This window comes from Martes martes (genome assembly GCF_963455335.1).
Source record: "Martes martes genome assembly, chromosome: 9".
NCBI classification, from domain to species: domain Eukaryota; kingdom Metazoa; phylum Chordata; class Mammalia; order Carnivora; family Mustelidae; genus Martes; species Martes martes.
In genome coordinates, this window is record NC_137896.1 from 85,550,062 (window position 1) to 85,562,895 (window position 12,834).

The 12,834-nt window shown below is 39.8% G+C and overlaps 1 protein-coding gene across 1 annotated transcript; it reads left to right on the top strand.

Moving 5' to 3' along the window:
- Window positions 1-3,751: 3,751 nt before the first annotated feature.
- GKN1 (gastrokine 1) lies at window positions 3,752-10,354 on the top strand (the record flags this gene model as incomplete). Its single annotated transcript, XM_080813635.1, has 5 exons — window positions 3,752-3,763; window positions 7,036-7,173; window positions 8,369-8,479; window positions 9,309-9,456; window positions 10,115-10,354. 5 exons carry the CDS (start codon window positions 3,752-3,754, stop codon window positions 10,207-10,209), a joined length of 504 nt encoding a protein of 167 aa, XP_080669761.1. The 3' UTR covers window positions 10,210-10,354.
- Between the last annotated feature and the right edge of the window lie 2,480 nt (window positions 10,355-12,834).

Here is a 12,834-nt window from a genome sequence, read left to right on the forward strand (position 1 = left end):
GGACAGAAACTAGGGTCCAAGCTGCAACTCGGTACCCCGAGACCATGGGAGCAGGCAGGAGTTTTCCAACCTGACCCCCCTCCCACCCCTGGGGTGACCCAATGTATTCAGACGTCACAAACAACCAACTGTCTGACTTGGGGCTGTCACAAGTAATGTCCAATGGGTGTGAAGGATGCTCAGGAAACAACAGTAGAGGCAAAGAAACTGGGAAGGAATTTCTGCCTGAAGGAGCTTCCACACTCAAGCCACTAGATTATGGTGGATGTCCAACAGGCTGAAGACCAGCTGAACCCTAAATATTGGGGGAAAGAGGGGAAGGGTTGAAGGGAAAAACAAGATTACCAAGGGCTTCCTGGATGTTAATGACGTCGAGGTCCGCCCGTTAAGGCATCCACACAGGAGAGGGAATCTTGAAGGAGGATATTTAACAATGAGAAAGGCCCAGTAAGTAAACATTCTCCTCTACTCAGAGAAAAAGAAGGAAAATAAAAGTTTGTCTGCGGGGAAGCTCCGAAAGGCCCCCCAGATTTATGGGAAGAAGGTATCACAGGCAGAACCGCATTCCCTGTTTGTTCCACACAAGGGAGCCCCCACCCAGCTTGACACGACAGGGTGTGGGGTAAAGTGAGGCTTTGGGCGTGTGAGCCATGAGATAAAACGACGATAAAGGCTTGCCTCTTGGCGTGGCTTGGCGTCCAGCTCCGCGATCAGGGCAGGCCCTGTTTACTCATGGGCTGGTGTGCCCCACACTGATCCCAGGGCACTGGGCCACCCCATCTCCTGGGACTCCCTTGCTATGTAACCATGACCAAGGGAAGGCTGCCCCTCTCCAGCTGGCTCCAAAAATCGGAATGAGTAAACATAATGCGTTTTTTATTCTAGCTTGAGCATCTCCTTTATGCAATTCCAATTTTTTTCAGGATTTATTTATTTATTTTGAGAGAGAGTGATGGTACTTGTGGGAGCATGGGGAGGAGCAGAGGGAGAGGGAGAGAGAGAGAGAATCTCAGCAGACTCCCTGCTGAGCGTGGAGACCAACATGGGGCTCAGTCTCAGGACCCTGAGATCATGACCCAACCCAAAACCAAGAGTCAGATGCTCAACCCACTGAGTCACTCAGGTGCCCCACATGCTTATTTTTAAAATGGGCATATTGGGCATCAGGTGTATACTAGTATATTCTAGTTCTATGGAGGTGGCAAAAAGGTTGACATGTTCTCCTTTCTCCTATGGAAGGAAAAGAAACACAAAACATTGATGGGAGGGAACAAGAGACTCACTCACACTTCCTTAGGACTTTTGGCCTTAGATGAGACAAGAATTGTGATCCCCTGCCCCCCACCATCTCTGGCACTTTCATAACTACCTCACAGAGTACAGAGGAAGAAGTTCTTCTGATTTTCGGAGCCATAGAAATAATGTTGTATAAAGGAGGAATTTCTTCTCTTTTACCCACAGGACATCTAAAGCCTAGAGGGTACGAGACTCATAGAAAGAAGGTAGCAGAACAGAATCTATGTCTCTGGCCCCTCGTTCCAACCAGTAGCTCCCCAAGTGGCTCTTCACGTCCAGGATGTATCCTCAGAAGTAGCACAATTGTTGTTTCCCTAAGGAAAGTACCCCTCAGGGACCTTAAGGGGTGTTAGGAAAAATAAATCAGTAGAAAAGGAAAACAACCAGGTTCTATGGTCAATTAAATTTAGGGAATCTGCATGAAACAACACGACACAGATTTCTCCCCTACAGATGTCTTAGCACACTTAATACGTGAGTGTAAATTGTCAATCTCTAAGAAGCGCATTATTGGACTCTGAACCCTATCTATCTATCTATCGGCTATCGGTTATCTATCTGTCTTACAATGCATCCATTTCCTGGAGGATCCTCCACACCAGCATTTCACAGGCCCACTGGAAAAAATGTCAACCTTGAACCTTTGGTAAGGTATTACATGCAAAAAGTGTGTTAGACCGTACTCATATACCAAAGTGACTACCCGAGACTGGACCTAAAGGCACCACGCTGTCCCCTCTTTGACTTGCAGGGATGTGACAGTTCCTAAAGCAGATGAAGGCCTCTTCACCTATGTCTTCCCCCCCACCCCAGGTTTATTGATCTTTTGCAGCTAAAGAATAGGTTTGCAAGAAATTAGTGGACACATTAAAAACATGAACAAAATCTTATCGCAGCTACACTAACCCCCTTACATTTTCAAAGAGGCATTGCTAATGAATCAAGCTTTACAACTGTGTAGCCCTCTCCTAAGTTCCAGTCCACATGTACAAGGACAATCACAGTCTCAGAAAGGCTTCTAAAGAGGGTGTTTATAAATCAGTGATAAATGAAATACAGTTTTTCTCTTCAGCAATTTGCTTTAGTAGGTTCAGTGTGGAGGAGAAAGTAGAAAAAAAAATTAAAACTTTAATTCATCTCCGGGACTGTTTTAAGCATTCACTTGTCAGGCCAAGAGACAGTTTCTACCCTGTGCTTCTGCTGAAAACATTTCTTTAAATTATTTTGACATAATTTCTGAAAATTAAGTTATCGAGAAGTAAATGAAAGGAGAGGTTGCTTTTATAGCTCCGGTCGGGGAAGGGGGGGGATTCTCCCCTGAGAGGTAGGGAAGGTATGTTGGAAGGAGTGGTATTTAAGCGGGGCCTCGACAAATGAATAGCAGTTTACGAGTTAAAGAAAAACAAGAGGGTACCCCTCCAAGGTGGGACAACAGCATGCACAAAGGGGTAGAGGCGTGAAACACCCCGAATATTCCAGCAATTGCAGGAAATCTGGTGTAGCGGGATTATAGCAGTGACGCAGCAGGGGAGGTCTTGGAACCCTTCTGTGCCATTCCAATGAGTTCAGAGTTTGTCCTGCAGGCTGTCAGTGAACATTTCTTTGCATAGAAGAGTTGTGTCTATTTATAGATGTGCTGTAGAAAGATCACCTTGGGAAAAACATGCTGGAATATGAGAGACCGGTGACTGGAGTGATCCATCACACTGCTATTATAAAAGTTCTGGTGAAAGAAGCTGTGGGCAAGACCAGAGTCCTGGGGCCATTCTGAGACAAAAGGACAAGGTTAAGTAAATGCCTAGACGTGGTGGTGAGAAGACATTGCTGAAGACAGCCCCCAGGTTTTCTGGTGGCATGCATGGCACTCTCTGTGTACTGTGTGTGGTATGTGGTACCACTGAGAGAGCTCAGGAGTGCAGAAAAGGAAGCAGGTGTGCTGGGAGTCACTAATAGACCCATTCTGCCTATGCTAAACCATCAAGATGGGTTCAAAGAACAGTACAAGGAGGAAACTATTCCCACATCCTTACCGGACCTGCTATCTGCAAGGCCAAGGGTGCCTACAGTTTCTCATCTATGTTCTTGTTTGATTTTAGGGATATTCTTCTTCTGACTCCGAGTGACACCAAATACGTAAAATACCCACACCCACAGCTGCCATCGGACCAGCAGTTATCATAAGTCATATTGAGTTTGTTGGGATATCTTCAAGTTCAACAGTGATGAGTCAGCTGGGCTCCATGTCAAAGTGCCTTGGCAAGCAGGTCGATATTCCCAAAGGCTTCCTGGTATGCCGAACCATGGCACAGATACGGAAAATGGAGAAAGATAAATCTTTGGCCCAACCTAGTCACACCTAATTTGAGTAAAGCTACGTAAGTACAAATATGAGAAGCGTTCTTGTCTGAGTTCATGCCTGCCTTCTTCTCTACTCCGTTGTTTTGGTGAAGCCAAGATGAAGCTCACAGTGAGTAGATTTTTCCTTTTGAATGTGTTATCTTATGATTAAGGACTGTTAACGTTCTCAGCTAAGAGGGGTCTGCTTCTTAGGACAATTTGCCATTGTTTTAAGAAAATCTCCTTTCATGTCATTGAATCACGGCAATTATCAGCATCTCTGTGGAGAATGATAGTTGTACTGGGAGCAGACAGTTGTCTGAATGTTGTATTCCATGCTATCTTAATGAAATTACCTTCCAGTCCTCCTGATTCAGGGTTGGTCCCAAAGCAGGCAGTCCCTAAGCCCTGGAAAATGCCTGATCTTTCTCCACATTCTTGAATCCCCCCTCTTTTTCTTTTTAATTTTATTTATTTATTTGACAGAGAGAGAGATAGCAAGTAGGCAGAGCAGCAGGCAGGGGGGTGGGGAAGCAGGATCTCCACTGAGCAGAAAGCCTGATGCGGGGCTTGATCCCAGGACCCTGAGATCATGACCTGAGCCGAAGGCAGAGGCTTACCTCACAGAGCCACCCAAGTGCCCCACTGAATTCCTCTTTTGACCAAAACTCCCGAGCCTGTTCAGGAAAAACGACAAGCAGATTCTCGAATGAGACGGGTGAGAGACTTACTGTCATGTTCTCTGCTGTGAAATGGATCTCCAAGTAAGAACGGCTTGCCCGAACCCTGACCATAGTCATTTATCCATGAAAACACCTGAAGCATGAAGCTAATGCAGCATTTCCCCTGTGGCTCCAGATAAAAGACTGAGAGCGTGACAGGTAGACCACAGAATTCCACCAAAGTAACTGGTGGCACTGGGTGTCACTTACAGCAAGACACAGAGAGGCTAGAAATCCAATGGATGTCTTCATGCTTTAACATACTAAACATTATATTACAGGCGTACCTGGGTGGCTCAGTGGGTTAAAGCCTCTGCCTTCAGCTCAGGTCATGATCTCAGGGTCCTGGGATCGAGCCCCGCATCAGGCTCTCTGCTCAGCGGGGAGCCTGCTTTCCTCCCTCTCTCTGCCTGCCTCTCTGCCTACTTGTGATCTCTCTCTCTCTCTCTCTGTCAAATAAATAAATAAAATCTTTAAAAAAAAAAAACATTATATTACAGCAGCCACTGCTTCAGAGTGGAGTTGCAAATGTAAAATGATTATCTAGAAGTAAGCTCTAGTAACAGCACAGTTTAAAAAAAAAAAAAAAAAAAGGAGCTCTGAGCCCAGGTCAAATGTGGTTTCTCTTCCTGTTCTGCTGTGACAAGCCAAGACAAGCGTGACCATGTTACTTAACATCTGAAGCTTACTTCTTCATATGTGAAAGGACTACGTTGTACTAGTAGATCTCTTAAATTTTCCCCATCTCTCACTGTTTAGGAGACTCATTTTTACCTCCTTCTTAAGCTATCAGGAAAAAAATAAAGCAAATAAAACAATTTGCTTGAATCACTAGGGCAGATCTCAGACCAGTTTGTCCCAGGCCAAGGAAATGCGAATAGGTACTTGGAATAGGGCACCTGTATAAAATCTCTGTGTTCTGATAACTAATGTCATGTACCCAGTGACAAATGACTAATCCAGGTACCCTAGGACAGTGCCCGACTTCCTTTCTGCCAACCACACTCGACAGCCAGAATTTTCCACCCTCAGTCCCTCAGTAGCAGCCAGGCTGCTTAATGATCAATTGCTTAAAAAAAAAAAATGTTTTTTTAATATAAGAAGAGTACTTTTTTTACTAGAAGTTCTGTGAAGGAAGGAAAGTATTCCAGATCAAATAAGAAAAGTAAATCATTTTCAAACATAGTTCTCAGAACCTATATCCATTTTCATATCGTGTATGTTACTCATTGTCAAATGTGTTTTTCAATATGCTGAGTTTTTTTCATAAAAAATGAAATACTTCAATAGAAATAGTTTTTTCATAAGAAAAAATTTTATAAGAAATTTTAATTTCTTAACTAAATTTAATTTTAAATTTTATTAAAATTAAATTTAATTTTAAATCTTAAATTCTTAATTAATTTAATCTCCTTCAAAAATTATTTTATTTTATTATATTATTATATATTTATATTTATATATTATATATAATATAATTACCATATAGTATAACATATAATATATAATATATAATTATTATATATTAATATTATAATAAAATCATATTATATTATTATTATATATTATATATATTATATATAATATAATATATTTTATATATTCTATAATATATAATATATTTTATAATTTTTTATAATTATTTTATAATAATATATATAATATATATTATATATATTTTATAATTATTTTATAATAATTTTATAATAATAAAATTTTATAATAATTTTATAATTATATATTATATATAATATTATATATTATATACTATGATATATTATATATTATTATATAATATTAAAATTATTATATATTAATATATTATATATATTATATATAATATACATATGTGTTATATAATTATAATATATAAATTATATATAACATATATAAGTATTTGTATATTATAAATATATAAATAGCTATATAAATTATATATTATATATACTTCATAATTTATATATAATTTACATATAATTTATAATAATATACCATATATTATATATTATAATGATAATATTATTATTATTACATATATTTTCATAAGAGCTACATTAATACTTCTAAAACTACATACCACAATAACATGATTGCTACAAGTAAATAACCTACAATCTTACATTCTTTAAAACTTTCTATGGCTGAAAAGAATACAAAGGTCAGAGAAGAAAAGACAGACCACTAAACAGCGTGGTAAAATTAGTATTTTTTGTAAGCTTGGGTAGAGAAAAAAAGAGGGCATTTTTTTTGCCATGTGATGGTAGACCAATGTTACTTATGATTTTTAGATTGTCTTCGCTGGACTTCTTGGAGTCTTTCTGACCCCAGCCTTTGCTTTCACTGTAAGTATTAAACTTTTATTTTTTTATAAAATTTTAAAAAGATTTTATGTCCTTATGTGAGAGAGTGCGCACGCGAGAGAGACAGAGAGACCATGAGAGAGTCAGCATTAGCAGGGTGGGGAGGGGCAGAGGGAGAGGGAGAAGCAAACTCCCCACTGAGCAGGGAACACTTGGGGCTCGATCCCAGGACCCCAAGACCATGACCTGAGCGGAAGGCAGACACTTAAACAACTAAGCCACTCAGGTGCTCCAGCATTAAACTTTTTGAAGTGTATTACTAAAGTGCATTTTCAAAGAAACGTGGTATTAAATCACTGTCAATTTCTTATAAATTTCAGGATATCAGCATTGGCGGTAACAGCAACAGTGGTATAAGTGGGCAGCAGTCAGTGAGTGTCAACAATGAGCATAATGTGGCCAATGTGGACAATAACAACGGATGGGACTCCTGGAATGCCCTCTGGGACTATAATACTGTAGGTAGCCAACGTACAATTTACATTCTTTACAAATACGTTTCTTTTTTAACAACAAAAATGTCCGCTAACCATGAAAGAATTAAAAATAATTTTTTTTTTTTAAGATTTTATTTATTTGACAGAGGGATAACAAGAGAGGGAACACAAGCAGAGGGAGTGGGAGAGGGAGAAACAGGCCCCCTGCAGAGCAGGGAGCCCGATGCGGGGCTAGAACCCAGAGCTTTGGGATCATGACCTGAGCAGAAGGCAGACACCTAACTGACTGAGCCACCCAGGCACCCCTACATAAAGTAATTTCTTTATCATAAGTAACTTTGTTACTTATGATACTTCAATCACAAGTAACATTTGTCTGCACATAAGCATAGAGTTGTAAGTCAAAGTGCTTATTTTGGTCACCCAGCTTCACTCCCTAGATGTAAACCCTATTAATGTTTCCCACAAACAGTCAAAATTCGGACTAAGGAAAAGTAATTAGGATCTGCTATGTCCAAGGATTGCAGGGCTGTTAGACAAATATGAACATCCTTCTGCCTTTCCCTCTGTAATGAGGAGAGACCTGCACAATATCACTGCTGCCTATCTCAGTCCATATTCAATTTGCTTCTAAAAAGACAGAAATGGACATTTCACCTGTAATTCAAAAAAAAAAAGGAAATGTAAATGACAATATTAATTGGTAAGAAAAGCAAAAAACCAAAACCAAACCAAAATAACACTTGGCTCTGGTTAGAAGACCCAGTTCTGTAATTACTAGCTTTTTATTTAACAAACTTTGTACTTTGAAAAAAAGCCACTCTTTATCATCTCAGTTTTATCCTGTGTTCAATTAGAAAACCAATCCCTGTCTGACCTGTCTCCTTGAAATGGTATGAATATCATGTGAGAGTAAACTGTGATAGCAATTTCAAGTTTATTTCAGCAAAGCAGACATGTGCAGGGGGACTCCATGCTAGAACCTGAAGATAAAGCAACGAGTTAGACTCTGGGTCTCTGCCCTCAAGAAGTTTGTATTCCAGGCTTACAAATGCTAACCACAAAAACAATTGCAAAACTGGGCCAGATCCGGTGCTCTGATCTGAGTTCATCATAATCTTGGAGTTCCATTTCCCTCTGCTGGTCAAACTGATTTTTGGTTAAGAAAAGCTCCTTGGGGAACCTACTTCTTACTATCTACCGTCTTCTTTACTAGGACCTTGCGGCAGTCAGACTCTTTGGCAAGAAGAAATGCATTGTGCATAGAATGAACAAGGACGTCATGCCCTCTCTTCAGACTCTTGATAAATTAGTCAAGGAAAAGAAGGTATAAATAAAAGTCTTTTTAATTTGGCTCAAGGGAGGTCAGTAAATAATGGGGTCACAGTCATTTCCTCTTGACCACAGTACATTGTCATGTGCAGCACAAAAAGGGAAGAGGAACTGGTAATTGCCTAAGAAGAAGGAGCGGCCAGCCCTCAATGCTGCGGCTCACACCTGCCTTTTCTGTTAGAGGAGCAAAGTTCTGCTCAAGCCAATGGCAGCTGTCTACACTTCCCCAAGTACATTTTTTCCACAAGAGTTGGGTGGGAATTATTATATTTAGAAATGAAAATAGTGGATACCCAGTTACGTTGGAGTTTCAGATAAACAATGGATAATTTTTTAACTTAAGTACGTCCTATGCAATATTTAGGACAAAATGATTTATCTAAAATTCAAACATAAGTGAGTGTCCTATATTTTATCTGCCAACCTTAGTGAAGTAGGAAGAGAAGACCCATTGCTCTTTAAAATGTTTGCCTGAGTTCGTGTTTCTATAACTGAAAAACAGGCACCTTTCATTGACCAGGTAGAGAAAATAAACTGCATTCTCAGAAACTGATTATCATATAGCTCCAGCCAAGAAATATAAAGTGACCCAATGAGGTCCAAGCTTCAGAATAAATTTAACCTCAGACTTCTGCTTTTATGAGAAGCTGAGGTCTCACATCAGCTAAATCTTTCGGAACACAGAAATTCTGAGATATACAGGGTGGGTGCTGATTATGTAAAAAACTGTAGCCAGCAATACCGCCTGCAGGCCTGGTACCCAACCCTCATTCAACAAACCGCTGGGCTGGGCACTCATTCTCTCTCTTCCTTTCCACACTCAGCTTCAGGGTGAAGGACCAGGAGGACCACCTCCCAAGGGCCTGAGGTACTCCATCAACCCTAAAGAAGTCAATGACCTGAGCAAGTTAGGAAAACCCATTGCTAGCATGTGCAGGGGGATTCCAACGTACATGGCTGAGGAGATCAAAGGTGAGTAGCCTTTCAGGGGTACACTCCAAGGTATTGCTGCTGGAATTGTCAGACTACTCTTGGGCATGTCCATAGAAGACACCGACCACTCAGCACTTGCTTCGTGCTTTCTGTGTGTTAAATTAGGAGCTCCTGCCGGCAGTCTTACCTGATAAGTTATTATTATTCTCACTTTCTGGATGAGGAAACTGAGGCACAGAAAGAGGTCACAGGTCTCTTGTCTGGGTCAGTCCCAAGCATTCTGGCTTTGGATTCTGTGCTCTTCACCACTGGGAAGTAAACACTGCCTTTCAAGAGTGGATCTGAGTTACTGCAAAATGTATTTAGAGGAAGGCCTGAACTGCTAAGGAAAAAGAAAGTGCCAATAGAATGTACTGACTCTTTACAGCTCAATCACTTAATTTCTGCACCTTCAAAGAATGACTTGCAGAAAAACAGTGTATCCACCTACCTAATATAACAGCAACTTTCCAGATCTCTGAATTGATTGATTAAATCTAGATAAATAGCTAGACAGGTGATAGAGGTAGGTTGATCTTGAAATTAGTACATAGCTAGCTTGGAAACTGTGACACACACACACACACACACACACACACACACACACACGAGTCCTTGAAAAGATACTGATAACAGTTTCTTCTTTTCTTTTTGATAGGGGCCAGCCTGTTCTTTTACGGAAGTGATTGTTACCATGTTAATATATGGTGGATTCTCAACGCTTCCTACTGTGGAGAAGCAATTGAAGATTAAAGAAAAAAAAAGTCACTTGGAGTTTAGTCATCAGAAGAGTCAATGCAAAAAATGTGGGTTCTGATGATTTTTATCATGTCATTCTGAAATGTTTTCTGCTGATTATGCTTGGCCTCTTCAAGTTTCAATAAACCTACTTAGCACTAAATTCCTTATGATTCCTGTTTGGAAAGCACAGGCTCAAAAGTGCAACATGATGGTGGGAAGCTGTTGGGGTGCATTGGACCCAACGGTTAGCCCTGAATAGGGCCTGTCCCTTATAAAGAAGCCCTTCAGATGCTTTGGATACTACTAACCACAGCTCTGGGCATGGATCCAAGACAATCCCACTGTTCCGAAGATGGATCCACAGCTGATGTGCACAGTAATCTTTCAGATCAGCAAGGGCAGAAATCCACTCAAACCAGCTTTCACCAGGAGGGGGAGGGGTTACTGCAAGGTTATTGGAGTGTCTAAAATAATCTTAGGGCAAGAAAATCAAAGAGACTGGAGCCAAGATCTATATTGAGATCAAGACCCAAGTCTCCCTTCTCTCTCCCGGAGCCACTTCTTAGTTCTTCTCTGTTCCTCTTTAAATTCTGCTTCTCTCTTCTTTCCATCTTGCAGATGGCTCCGTCTGTACTCATGGCGGAAGAGGGTTGAACCAAAATATTAGCCTCAACCCCCATGTTTATATGCCTTTCCCCCTCAAGAGGTAATGGCCCAATTCCAATTTTCTTTGACCCTGTTTGGTTCAAGGACCCACAGTTGACCAGGGAAGTGGAGTCACCTGGTGTAAGTGCAGCAATGGGATCTTCGCTGAAGAAGAAAGAGCTCAGAGAAAATAGAGACCCCAAATATTGTGTGTGACAATATGAAACTCAGTTCATTTTTGTGAATGCTCCCCATACATATTTTTTAAGTCCTGATGCCATAAGAGGATATCTAATCCATGCTAATGTCTTCAGATGGGATACCCCTAAGGAACCATAAGAACAAAAGACATTGATTCCACCGTTCAGAAAAATGCAATATTTACCAGGCCTTCTCGGGAAGCAGTTATAATAATTTTCTTTATGCTGAGGCAATTTAATTGCTATTCACATGACATGTACTACCAGAGCAGTAGAATTTCCAAAATACCCTGAAGCCATGAAATGTGGAAACCCTACAAAGATCAAGGCCTTACATACTGCCCTGTCACTGTAACTGGCAGTGTGAAAGAAAGAAACCTGCTGGAAACAATGAGAAAGAAACGAGCTGGATACAATGTCATATAACTGACTTTTGGGAACTGATGAATCCCATGTTTCTTAGAAGAATTGTCTAGTCACAATTGCGGGATAAGAAATTAAACTCACTAGGAAGATATAAAAATTCTAGGTTATATACGCCTATCAAAATATATTGTGCAGCCAGTTAAACATCTACCTTCAGCTCAGGTCATGATCCCTGGTCCCTGGGATCGAGGACCATATTGGGCTCCCTGCTCAGTGGGGAGTCTGCTTCTCTCCCTTCCTCTGTCCCTCCTCCAGACTCATATTCTCTGTCTCTCCCTCCGTCTCATAAATAAATAAACTCTTTATGGACATTTCTTTTTGTATACGCTAGGACATTTTCCTTTATATATATAAGGGAAAAATTGTAAAAATTATAGTAGAATTTAATAATCTCACTGTCCTAGTTAAAGATTTTGACACATCTTCCAATATAGATGAAGCAGCTAAGAATATAAAAACATTTAACACAACTAACTAGCTTATTTTAATAAACATGTGTAGAAATTTCAGAATGCATATTACTCTTAAGAATGTATGGGACATTTATAAATATTGATCACATGTTAATGCACAAATAGGTCTCAAAAAATTTCAAATGATTGGCATCATAAAGAACACATTTTTCTGCCTTCAAGTTAAGTAAGAGAACGAATATTCCCTTCTAAATAAAACAAAGTAGTTACATTTGTTTTGAAATTAGGCAGTATATTTCTAAGTAACACATGAGTCAAAGAAGAATTCATGATGAAAGTGGGATGCATTTAAAACTGGGCAATAATGAAAGCACTACATTTCAAAACATCATGAGTGGCAGCTGTAGCAATGGATAGAGGAAGATTTATAGTCTGAATGTTCATTTCATAAAAGAAGGTTGAAAATTGAGTCAAAAATTCAACTTTAAAAATGAGGGAAAAGCATAAAATGCCAAAAATAAATGGGGGGAGAAATAATATTGACAATATCAAAAGTTAATAAGGTAGGAAAAACAACATACAAAAAATATTTGTTGCGGCACTAGGGTGGCTCAGTGGGTTAAGCCTCTGCCTTTGGCTCAGGTCATGATCTCAGGGTCCTGGGATCGAGCCCCACATTGGGCTCTCTGCTCAGCAGGGAGCTTGCTTCCCCCTCTCTCTCTGCCTGCCTCTCTGTCTATTTGTGATCTCTCTCTCTCTCACTGTCAAATAAATAAATAAAATCTTTTAAAAATAAGTATTTGTTGAGTAAGACTCAACAAGTCAAAACGTAGTTCTTTGGGAAGGCATAAAATTGACAAACTTTAAGTAGAAATGACCAGAAATCCAAAAAGAAACAAGTAGAATGAATCTACAAAATAAAACAAAAAACAAATGAATAAACAAGCAAAAAG